Below are 13165 nucleotides of genomic sequence, written 5' to 3'. Positions count from 1 at the left end.
GTAATCAAATCAAAATTTGCACTCAAAAAAGACCGCCAACGCAAGCGGATTGATTAAACGTGAGTTAAGGAATACCCTTCCTACATGATGATACCCCTATGATTGTGCATTTTGTTATAGCGGTGATATTTGACGAGTGATTATGCTGAGGGCATTAATCAAACGAACGAAGGAAGTGTTTTCTGTAAGAGATTGTAGATGTTTTATTGTTCTGTGTACTATTCAACCTTTAAGCTTAGTATGAAGTTCTAAAGGAAAGTGCTCAAGGAAAACTCGATATAATTACCAAAGCATTTTTTTTTGTAATTTTGTATAGACCCTTTGGAAAAGGCACGATAAATGTGACCGAAACATCAGGTTTAGAATGCTTATCCGTTTTCAATTCTAATTTGAATTGGGAGCCGAGAAAATTCTTACATTTGATACCTCTACCAGAGAAATTTCGAAGTCACCTTAAAAAGCAATTTTTGAAGGAAATGTTAAAAAAAATACCAAGAAATTCCCAGAGAAAACCCTAATGATATTCCCATAGCAATTCCTCAACGAATCATCATTTTAATTTCCGGAGGTATGAGAAGTTGATACATTTTATTATGATTTCCCAAAGCAGGAAGTAAAGAGCAATTTTCAAAGAAATTCCAAGAAATATTTACTACTAGGAAAATTTAATCCAAAATTTTCGAAGAAAGTTTCTAAGGATTGCTCGAAACTTGAAATCAATGGATGCTTCCGGAGGTAATCGATGGAATTAGGATTCGCCAACGTAATTGCATTTTTAAAATCGGTTCTTCGAGACAACGACTCTCTTATCAGAATCTTATCCATTTAAATCTCATTTATAATTAGGTGGGTTTTACTAACTGTCGAGGGGTTCTTAATTTTAGGATGTTTTAACACCAGTACTGGGAATATGGTTCTGTTATAACTTTGAATTAGAATTCTAGTCGGTTTGGCTGTTTTTACCTTTCTTACGCTCCAAAGTGTAACAAAATGGCTACAAGTTGACTTCTAAAACGATTAATCCACCGCTAGGGGTATTAATCCAAATTTTTCTTCTTTTTCATTACGTCACATTTGTGTTTAAAAGTAGCTATGTATACCAAATTTGAGTCTTATGGTTACCGTTCTACTTGTGCGTAATTATCAAGTGCCGGCAACGATCATTTGTAAACACCAGTAAGACATCTAGCGCAGCCTGGTATCTTCATCGCAGGGTTAAGCAGACTCGCGTCTTCGTCGCTCTCTCATCACATCCAGTGGGATTCGAGCTGCGTATGTTGTGTACCTACGGCCAACATGTGCTTCGCATCCTTTATGCCAGCTGTTTAATATTTGGATTATAAATAAATGGAAACTTTGTTATCATCGTTATTGTTATTGTCACTAGCGCTGAACTATTTCAGCAGCAGCAGCAGCATCCATGGGAAAAGTTTTTCCTCCTTAGTGTCGTTTGCTATGACGGCACCGAAGGATAGCGCTCTTGGTGATGGTGACGGCATCGTAGACAACAACGATGACGACGTGTTCAGAGGAAAATAAGTTTTCCTCGATTACACCACGCTTTCTGTCCCACGGTGAAATGTGTAACTATGATTAGTGTTTCGCAATGTTAAAAGATTAAAATGAAAACCTTGGTAGATCACTGAAATTAAGAACGTGTTCCAAATACACATATTTGACCTTGACTTACTTTATGATTTACACTTTAAATAATACAAAACGCAAACAAATATATTTTGTCGTTGAGAACTGCTGCTTCATGTATGATTCCTGGTGAACAAGAGCAGAAATCAGTTGAGTAAGGTACACCCGAGTGGTTCGCGTACGAGGAGTGCGGTGTAGGAATATGCCCTATGCCTACTTGTAAGATATAGCAAGCGACTTACTTGTGGGAAAAGTTGTAGCAGTCCCAGGATGAATATTGCCATCGCCATCGATGTGGCGGAGCAGAATTGCATTTTTAAAAAGGTCACACAGCATCTCCGTTGGTACAGGATCGGCAGCATGATGGCGAACGCTATGCACGACTGCAGAAAGCAACATCCGCAGCTTATCACCACCAGAATCGGTCGGGTTGAGGTTTTCGTGACCGATGCCTGCAGCGTGCAAGTGGTGGCCCGAACAGCAGCAGTGGTTGTCGTTGTTTTGCCGAGGTGGTGGGTAGGTTGGTCGTTTGTTGTTTGATGAGGTTTAGCCATGTAGAAGAAAGTTCCACCGGGAAGAGAAAGAAAGTAGAAAAATCGGTTAGTACCAGAAAGTGCTGTTGCTGCCGCCATTGGCCCTTTGGAGCGGGCAATTTTCCTTACTTTTGATTTGGAAAGTGCTGGGAAATAATGGTCATATATGCTCATCTTGAATTTATTCTTATACACTTATACACTGCTTGGAACTAAAGGGCCTTAGGGTATTTCGCTGGAAGTAGTACAAGATTGAGGTATTTTTGAAAGTTGTAAAATTTCTGTCAGAAAAAAACCTACATTAAGAATTACATACCGGGAATCTTCCAAAAAAAAAAGATTGAGCGAATGCGCATTATTGCGTTCATTATGATATTGTTCTTCATTTAGAAACAATTTAACCAATTGGCGGCAACTTTTTTTTAAATTATGAAATATTTTAATAACTTCCTGTAAATGTTCAAAAATAGGGGTTCAAGCAACCGCAGCGCTCGTAAATTTTCAAAATAAATGTGATCGTATTACATTTTGTATTATTCTCCTCTAGATGGGACTTTACACCATCACGGATGCATTCAGCTTGGCTGACTGGCAATTGCGGTTGTAGAAAACGAACGTAAAATGTTACGAGAATGGGAAGTTGTCAGCGGGAAAAGTTGGCTAAAAGTAATCTTCTCTTCAATTATTTAAAAAGTAAACGCCATTCAGCTGGATAGACAAGGAGCCGCCCGGTAACTGGTTCCATAAAGCGCGAATTGTTGGATGCAGTTTCCTACCACAGTATGTACCAGAAGGAAGAGTTTGAAATTTTTTATAGGCAAAGTTTGAACAAACAACCAGTGGCATTTGGTTTAGTTGTCAATAGATTTGTATTTTTATGCATGTCAGCAGGTTCTTACAGTGAAAGAGAAAAGACAGAAAAAACAGAAAAGAAAAAAGAAAAATCTTCAAAGTTGAGTGTATTTCAATGTTATTTGAACGGAACTAGCTTCGCTTGTTGTTTATAACTATTCTAGACCTCTCGTCACATGAAATAATTATCATGACGTCGAGGTCTAAAACCGATTAAATGTTATTGCTATCAATTATTCGTTCTATTCATGAGACAATTGAGCTTTGAGTGGCAGTACATTGATTCATTTAGAATTCATGAGCTTATTTCCATTACATTTTTATGATGCCAACAGAATATTCATTGTGTAATTCGTTTTTATGAAATTCGAGGTCAAGAGTAATGGCTGGTGCAGTTATAAACTTCATGAGATCTGTATAAATATTGACCTATTCATCTATGCGGCTCTCCTTCTCTTAAGCCTTCGTATAACAAATAAAACCTCGCTTTATTTGCATTTAAGCTTTATGGCCCCAGACGACAATACAACAAAACAAATCTATTGTTTCGGAAGGATCCATTACAGTGTCGTGCCGCGCGTTCTTGCTCCGTCCGTACCACGGAAATTGCGAACAAGGTGGGATTCGGTCATAAAGTGCAACTATCAAACAGTTTTGCGGCCAACCGTAGCGTTAATCGCATCCCCAGTCATCCCGATTAGGGGATGTGGTTTCTCATATGGATGAATGAGCGTGGGAATAAAACTCCGCAAATGGGCGCAGCTTCTGGTGCTACTCATTGGTGGATGGATTTTTATTTCGCCAAAGCGACTTTTGGGCTAAGCGACGAAATTGAGCTCCATAAAAAAGGCTCAGTGTGCGATAGGAGCGAATCATGGAAAGGGACGACAGCCAAAGGATTTATGGGCCAAATGGTCGTAAAATGTGCCATCCGTTACGGTTCAAAGCGATCCCCAAAGCCGACGGCGAGTCAGATGCTGCTTCTATGGCTAGGGCTGTCTGTCGTCGCGACGGCAGCTCACTGTGCCATAGCAGGTGGCTAAAACAGCTTAAAAAAGTATTTCCTATCGTTTTATTGATTTGGAGCAGACACATGCACAAAGAAAATCAGTTCGTTTTTATTGCAATATAGTCAACAATTCGTACTTTGAGAATTTGAGATTTTACTTATTTCACATTAAACAAATCGGATGGAGAATTCAATTCTTATTTTCATTATGCACCGCAGAATTCAAACTTATTTTGTTGTGAAGGCTCGGTATACGATAAAATTTAAAAAAAATCTTGGTTGTAAAATTTAGCCAAATTCAATTGAATAACGAATGTTAATTCATTTTCAAGATGGGACAAGTAGGCTTGATGTTTGTTCCTCATTTTCCCCATTTGATGTTTTTTCATATGGGACTGATATGCGATCATAGGCAGTATATGTATTGTTAAAAATATTTCCAGGTGTATACGCCTCGAAAAAAGTGATAAGAACACAACAAAAAAGTGAATGATAACAAAATTATTTTGAGTTTTTTAGTGGAATGTTTTCACTTGTCATAAGACGATAGTTTATACAATCCCATTGAATTCCACCACTTAATTGTATCTTGACAGATACGTATTTCGACCTCAACAGTAAGGCCGTCTGCAGTGTCTCGTACTTGACTCGACTCGAGTCAAGTACGAGAAGTCAAGTCGAGTCAAGTACGAGACACTGAAGACGGCCTTACTGTTGAGGTCGAAATACGTATCTGTCAAGATACAATTAAGTGGTGGAATTCAATGGGATTGTATAAACTCGTCTTATGACAAGTGATTTTAATTTTTTTCATATAAGTGTGGTCCACTGGTGCCACGTGGCGCCGACCATGTCCTTGTAGTCAGATGAGAATATCAGTGGGTGGTTTTGACGTAAACTACATCTAAGGGGAAGGTTCAGATACAGGGTGCAAAATGAAAATTTCAAAATTGGGAACCGTCACGATATCATGTAAGATTTCAAACGTTGATAGCGCCTTTATCTTTCGATGGATTTTAAGGATTTATATATCAGAAAATTCGCAAACTTTCCACCAATTTGTTAATAAGCATAGCATAAGCATGATTGATCGCCCACGGTTACTGCTAGGTCAACTGTAATTACACAGAGAACCAATAGATAATATTTGGGACTAACATTATCTTCAATGTGTAAGAACTGGTGACCAAAAATTAAGTAATACCAGCGCCGGCCGTGTTCAAATGCAGGTCAATTAAGGAATGGGTAGGAAGATGTTGACGTGATACTCACTTTGATGGGAGCCGACGGGTCATCTGCACTTCCACGAGAAATCACAGGGATATTGGATATATGGGGTAGCATGGTTCCTTTTGGTAAACGGAATGCGGGGTGTAGCGTGTATTTTGATCAATGTTAAACAAAAACACAATCGAACGCGCACTAATTTATTGAACTACCGACCGCACAAAGCAGAACCAAATATTTTGATAATCGCGTGTTCGTTCTGCGTAGTCAAATAAACACGATAAGACGCGTCCTGATTTTTATTTGCTAATTAATTAACATGTTTTGTCGATGCGAGAAAAACAAAACATATCATTACTGAAACGCGGTACACTTCGATCCTTTATTTAGATGATGTATTCACTCATAAAACACAGAAAAGAATAGAAAAAAATGTAATATGGACAAGAATTTACAAGAAACAAAATTAATTTATTATAGATACAAAGTAGGAAAGGGGTGGAACAGCTATTGATAATATTAAGAGGCAGATCTGTAACGTGATGTTTGTTGCTCAACATAATATTAAAGAAAATGAATGACTGGCATCCGCATATAGTTACAAAAAATACACCCAACCTACGTCCTTCAGACCTCTCCCTCCGAACAAGAACCAATCAAAATTAATATGAAAACCAGGCACATGCGAAATTTCTAGACTCTTGTACAAATATTTTATCAGACCTACAATCTCGCAAGAACTTCCTCACATGCCCAACTCCCACACAGACCCTGGCAGGCTACGACACAGAACCGCATGAAAATCTAACAGTCCGCTGGTTGGCTGTAGCATTAAAAGTAGAATATTGGATTGATCTCACCAAATTGCTGAACGTCCAGTAAGTACGGAAAAGCGGGTATTGAGCGGCTGCTTTCTACTGCAACTTCGGCACCACCAACCAGCTGGGAACTGATTACATACTACGACCGGACAAGATGCACTAATGCGAGAATAGTTAAATCACGGCACAGATGCACGTTCTTCTTCTGTGTGTCCTATCTATTGTAATGTGAAGAATTTGTCCACTTTCACTTAATCAAATTGAACATTATCAGCTAAAAACCAGCTGAATTTGAAATAATAGAAAAACGTCATCAAACACAAAACAGAACCGATCGCGATGGCTACTACGACCGAACTCCCAAACTTTCCACCAATTTATTAATTGTATTAAAACTATTATTTATCAACGTCAAACTATTGAAAATTTTAACTCTTTCAAACCCGATAAAATTTCCGGACCCAACCAATATCGTTCATGTATCCCCAACACGGACATCAGATTGATTATTTATTTATACAGTAACATAAATAGCATTTAAAGGTTTTTAAAGATATGATACCATAACTTTGGAGAGTTTGTGAAGGTTCGCACCTTTTAGCCCACCGCTTCATTTTCTTTGTGCATAAAAAGAGCCGTGTCTTGCGCGTGCGCGTTATTGTCGTTCAAGATTTTACGGCGAGCGAATCGGCGAGCAAATTAGTGGAAGTAAAAGGAAGATATTTTTTTAAACCGTGTAACATTTTCCCCTAAGACGCTCGAAAATAATTATTAAAGTGTAAGTGAAAATTCGTCCAACAATAGCGGCCGTCGGCGGTGGTTACTGCGAAAAACTCGTTGTCAGAAGGAACACCACTCAAGTGAAATCGATTGAAATTTGCTCGCATGCTGCTAGCAAATGCGAAGGTACACAATTTAAAAAATCAACCCTGTGTCAGGATCATTACTATCCAAAGAAGAAGGTTTGAATTGCTTAACACGATAGAGCGGCAAATAATATTTGGCAGCAACCACCGCCTACGGACAGCTCTAATGCTGTTGTAACCGCTATTTTACTTTGAAGAAAATTCGTCTCAAATCAATTATTTTTTGTTCAAAATGGGGGTCATGAAAAGAAGCGATATACGCGTCTTGATGCGCCTTCACAAGCACTGACAGAATCCAAAGAGAAAACTCACTTCCTATCGCCAAATGGCTGCAGAAGCTAATAAATTTTCCGACGGCCATCACAGATAAGGATCGCTTACGACGCAATCATATAAATGGCTATGATTGTCACTTTCATTCATTAAAGAGCTGAGTAGAATGGATACGTTTGCGTACGTTTTAACAGTTTTCCGTGGTAAAACTGTCAAAACGCACGCAAACGTATCCATTTTGCTTAGCTCTTAATTGTGTGACTCGAAATCACAACGATGATGCAATCACTCTTCCACTGCAAGCCGAATATACCTCTGCACTTGCTACGAGTTTATGCGGAATTCATTGGAATTTATGGATTATGTTTGAAAGCCAGAGGTTCGTCTTAGTTAACGAGCTGCCAATGTGACAGAAATTAATTGATTGAATTTTTAATTGGATGTAGGAAACGAACTATTTTTCGTTCATTTCCAATTCTAGCAGTTACTGCTAGAATAGTCAATTTGAAGGTGTCGGATAGAGAAATGGAAACGGTTCCATTTCTAGTTCATTTTGTTCGAGATTTTGCAGAGAGCGCGCGAGCCAGTTTTTTCGAGATTCTTCGAAGAGCGGTCCCAGCATCGACATCAGTGGTGTTGTCCTGCGTAATTGGCGGTTGCTCTTGCTGCAGATCCGTCAGCAACATCATCAAGATTTAGAATTCATCCAACGACCGTCCACCGCCACCGCGGCTGCTGCAGAAAATTCGTCGTCGGTGGGAGCAGTATTGCAGCGAAATTTTTTCGCATGCTGATAGTGGATGGCGAAATTAATCGGTCATTTTTCAGGACCATCATGTTATGAAGATGGGTTATGTTATGGGTCTCCAGTAGCCTTGCGAGCAAAGGCGTAGGATTTCCAATCCGGAGATGGCGAGTTTGATTCTCGGTCCGGTCTAGGATGTTTTCGGGTTGAAAACTTTCTCGACTCCCTGGACATAGTGTATCCATTGTACTTGCCACACAAGATACATACTCATGCAATGGCGGGCATAGAAAAGCTTTCAATTAATAACTGAGGAAATGCTAATAGAATACTAAGTTGAAAAGCAGGCCAAGTTCCAGTTGAAATATAGAGCCATCGAAGTAGAAGAAGAAGACGAAGATGTTATGAAGAATACGGTTTTGTTTGCCATATTGAAAATGGAGGTGGTTATCGACTGTAATTGACTCGTTGAAGTGTTTATCGGCTATGCAGTCTGATGACCATTAGGATTAGGACCATTTGGATCAGAATTAATATAGCGTTTTAGCTGGTCATCAGACTGCATAGCCGATAAACACTTCAACATATTGAAAATTGTCGAAAAATGAAATTTTCTCGCGGAATTCTTGATTTCGTTTTGCTGTTAGTGGCTGGAAATGGGCATCATGAGAAATTTTTGCTAGTGGCGGTAGTCGACGGGTAGTTGCTGCAGAAAATTATTCATAAAGATGGCGTCTGTAGCAAATAAGCGGTTAATCATTGAGTGGCTATCAGCAGCAGAATTGTGCAAGTGCATTTTTCTCTCACTTTTTTTACTCGCTGCCGACAAACCTTTACTAAGATTTTTAATCAAATTCTATTGAGCGCTGCCGATGCTGATGACGACCGCACGATGATTTCCAGCAAAACCGCAAACGCGCGCGGGAAAGCAGCTTTCTGAATTAGATTGAGACGATATTTTCCCCAGCAGTGATCCAAGTAACATCTGTGATGGCCGTCGGCGGTGGCTGAGAAAATATTACGATCTGCTTATAAAATTTGGAATAATAAAAATGACAGTTGTGCATGGCTTCCGTTTTAAATGGGGTTCCCTTTAAAACGCGGCGCGAGTGCATTTAGTTTTGAATTCCTGGAGGTTTGTCCCTGAGGATCTCCGCCTCACTAACAGCGCTTTCTCCAGAAACCTAATGTTTCAACACCAAAACATTCTAATTTTTATTTTGAGGATTTCCTAAAAAGAGCGCTTTTCCAAATACAAATCTACAAAGTACCGTAATCCGGGGTAACAATGATCAGTTTCACCACTTTCAAGAAATGAATATAATATTATTTCCTACAAGGTTAAAAGACTATGATTCTTCCATTTACTTTCACTATTCACTCAAAAAGGAAATATCTTTATGTAATGAGGCAATGATTTTCTTGAATGCGATGAACTTATTTGGCTCTGAGGGCTTGGTTGCCATTATAATGATTATTTATTTTTATTTTAATCCCCTAAGACGCTCTAATTATTTCCTCGATATTATTTCCTGTTATCACAAATACTTATTGTGAGTAAGGTATCATAATCTTGACTAAATATGCTGCTGAATGATATAAACTTCGGATGAATTTGCATTTATTTTCCACCAAAATTTGAACAATAAAATCAACATTAATTTTTGAACGCACAGGAAGCTGCCAAAAAGCACTCAAAACAAGTATAATAACAAAAAAAAATAAGCTCGTACCTGTAGTTATGTGATAAGCAATCTTATATTCTTGGTGAATCCATAGTTTTGTTTCGAAATTTTGTTATATATTGTCAAAATACCCGAAATTCCATGAGCGGTGACGATGTTTTGCTCGAAACAATCGATGCACATCGCTTCAACGTAAGAGATTCCAACTATAATTGCCTACCTCATACGCTTGCATACGCTTTCTCTCAGAGCATTAGTGATTAATCATAGATTTAATCATGATTAATGAATAATGGGTTATTTAATCATTATTCATTAATCATAATCATTCAAAAAACATGATTTAATCATTAATCACTAATCGTTAATCATAGAATTTTACATTCAATCATTAATCACTAATCATATTCATAACTGTTTTGAGTTTATTCATTAATCATCAATTTTAATCATTGCATAGATCGCTTTTATTCATTAAACTTTAATCATGATTATATAAATTTTATACCTTTGATTAACCAAATTCGGTAGATGGGTTACCTACTTGGTTATTGATCACTATGCAAATCATTCAATTTGATTATTCATAATCATTAATCATCAATCATAACGATCGTTAATCAATAGTCATACACATATTGTGTAAACATTTAATCACGATCAGTAATCGTTAATCATACTCCAAGCGTTTTATTCATTAATCATAATCGTTAATCATTGTCAAAAATTAATTTAATCATAATCATTAATCATTAATCATTGTCAAAAATGTTTAAAACATTAATCATAATCTTTAATCATAGAGTTGAATGATTTAATCATAACAAATTTAATCATTCATTGGAAGCCTTATTCATTAACGCTCTGCTCTATAGATAAATGATTCATCAAAGTTACCCCAAATTGAAAAATTAAAAAAAACTCGGCAAAAAACATTTTTAAAATAAATTTAAAATTATCAAATGATCAAGAACAACAACCTTATACGTTCTACATGTAGCAGTACTCAAAAAGCTATAATTTCACTTATGGGAGAAATATTTACCAAACAATTAAAAAAATGATTAATTTTCCCCTGGATTACGGTATTATTTTTTTTTTCTTGGAACTATCCGCTATGCTAAGACCACTTTTTTAAATCTATCTACTCTGATGTTTGAACAGACGCTTCTCCTCCTCAACATCAAAATTATAATTTAATTTATTGAACGGCTACTCAGTCTTGCACTTATTACAACGAGTTTTTTATTTACCCGACGTTTCGACACGGGGATTGTGTCGAAACGTCGGGTAAATAAAAAACTCGTTGTAATAAGTGCAAGACTGAGTAGCCGTTCAATAAATTAAATTAAAACGTACAGTCGATCCATAATCAGCAAAATTATAATCTGTGAAATCATTTCCCTACCGAATGTACTTTAAAAAAAAAATTTCGTGTTTCAGCACCACTGGCTAGGCGTTCAGCTCCACCTCCACCCCTCCCCAAACATTCTTTTATTTTTTTTATTCGACGATCTGTCGAATATTGTGAATGGGATAGAATTTCTCATTTGAGGCTAAATGAGGCTAAGCGTAGTCAGCCACACCACAATCGACTAGCGCTAAATACTAGAGCAACCTATTGCCAAACAGCGGGAACTTAGTGGCGCACCTAATACTTACATATTATGGAACTGACTTAAAATTTCATTACGATGAAAATGATGGTCTTGGTACAACATCTACGGTCGTGTGGGTACGACATTTTCGGCTGTATGAGCCGTTTGGCCAAATAATTATTGTTCTTTCAGTTAAACGATCTATTCGGTAAAATGATCGGCCAACCCCTCTTTCGAAATTAATTATTTGAATTCAAATAAGATTATCTTGCAGTTAGCGGTCACAACGGCATCGAACAATCAAATAATCATAAAACTATTTAATATTAATTTTGCATATTTGCAATTAATATTAATAACATGAAAACAAGTCTTTCGCACTTGCATACAAGTTGAAAAACAAAAACGATTTGGATAGGCGGACCCAACGACGGGGTTTGATAAAACGCTTTATTCTTGCTCATTTTTTGTTGGGACCATATTTTTTCGCAAAGCTATGTGAAACAAGTTGAAATGCATAATCAGAACCGATTCCCTCGCAATTGGAGCTTTTTAAAAGAAATTTATCATGTGGTATACTCACCGAATCAGATCATTATCATAACAGCTTTTGAAAAACGTCTCTCGATAGGTATGCTACCTATCGTGAGTGTATACCAGGGCAGTTCAAATTTCAAAAAGGTTCGAAAATTTCAACTCCCATATGTCTATTAGCATCATTTTGATAATATAGGAACCCCGGCAAAATTTCAGACAATTCTGTGGCCATTTAGGGGTGGTGCGAAGTCAATTTGTATGGGGAAAATTTAAAATTTATTCAAGTCTCCCTACAACTGTCAAATCGTGATGAGTTCAAATAAACATCTTCAACCTCCCTTTTTAGAATCTATATAAATGAGACCTCCGGATAACACATTAGTTATGAGTGGATTGAACGGTTCTATTGACAGTGTGAATATGGGATAAATGGCTAAAATGGTGTAATTAGCCTCAACGTAGCAGTGGAAATATAAATCAAAATTAATAAGTTACCCACTGGTTGAGCTCAAATAGATTCCAAAAATGGAGGCTGGGGATATTTATTTGATTTCATCACGATTTAGGAGTTGTAGGGGGTTTAGAATAAATTTTAAGTTTTTCCCATACAAATTTCCATATAAACATATAAACATAAATTGACTTCGAATAGCCTGAAATTTTGCCAGGACTCCTATATTATCAAAATGATGCTAATATATATGGGAGTTGGAGTTTCCGAACATTTTTGAAAAGTAAACTGCCCTAGTGTATACAGACATGATAATTGAGAGATTTTTTTATTCTCCTTTGGATTCAAACCATGAGCCTAACACATTGTATCGTTTTGACTCAAATTCCGAACGCTTTCAAACGGCCATTTCTAAACCGGAGCTTTAATTCGTTTGTAATCTTGATCCTTAGTTCGGAAAACTAATGAAAGTTTTAGTTTTAGGGCGTTAAAACGCCAGTTTTCGGAATATGAGTCATGTTCGGGGTTTGAGCCAAAACGATATTCGACAAGCAATTTCTTCTCAATATGTTAATCATTCTGTTCCAGATTAATAGCTAAAACTGTGTATATTCAATTTTACTCTTGGGCTATTTTTTGATCGGCTACGGTTTAGTTGAGCACCCATTGGTTGTGTACGAAGGTGAACGACAAATCATGCCACATTATATGAACCTCACTAATATTGATTCACATTTGTTGTGCCCTTTTAGATTATATTAAAAAATACATCTAACAATCACCTTAACTTTTTTTGGCCCCCAGATTGCGTGGCAACCATCCATAGTGTGGTTCAGCTTATGACTCTAAACTGGGCTATAGAATCTACACTGTAGATATTTTAAATCTCTAGCATTTATTTCCCATTTTATGTCTACAAATTTT

At 37.2% G+C, this 13165-nt stretch overlaps 1 protein-coding gene across 1 annotated transcript in view; it reads right to left on the bottom strand.

Annotated features, from left to right (window-relative positions):
* LOC134212578 (uncharacterized) overlaps positions 1–13165 on the bottom strand; it is an 896490-nt gene that overhangs the window by 148210 nt on the left and 735115 nt on the right. The window contains exon 20 of the mRNA XM_062690564.1: positions 1887–2096. Coding sequence (XP_062546548.1) covers positions 1887–2096 — 210 coding nt within the window. The remainder of the gene's footprint in view (positions 1–1886; positions 2097–13165) is intronic.

Source organism: Armigeres subalbatus, chromosome 2 (genome assembly GCF_024139115.2).
Source record: "Armigeres subalbatus isolate Guangzhou_Male chromosome 2, GZ_Asu_2, whole genome shotgun sequence".
NCBI classification, from domain to species: domain Eukaryota; kingdom Metazoa; phylum Arthropoda; class Insecta; order Diptera; family Culicidae; genus Armigeres; species Armigeres subalbatus.
This window is presented reverse-complemented; position numbering and strand designations above follow the sequence as displayed.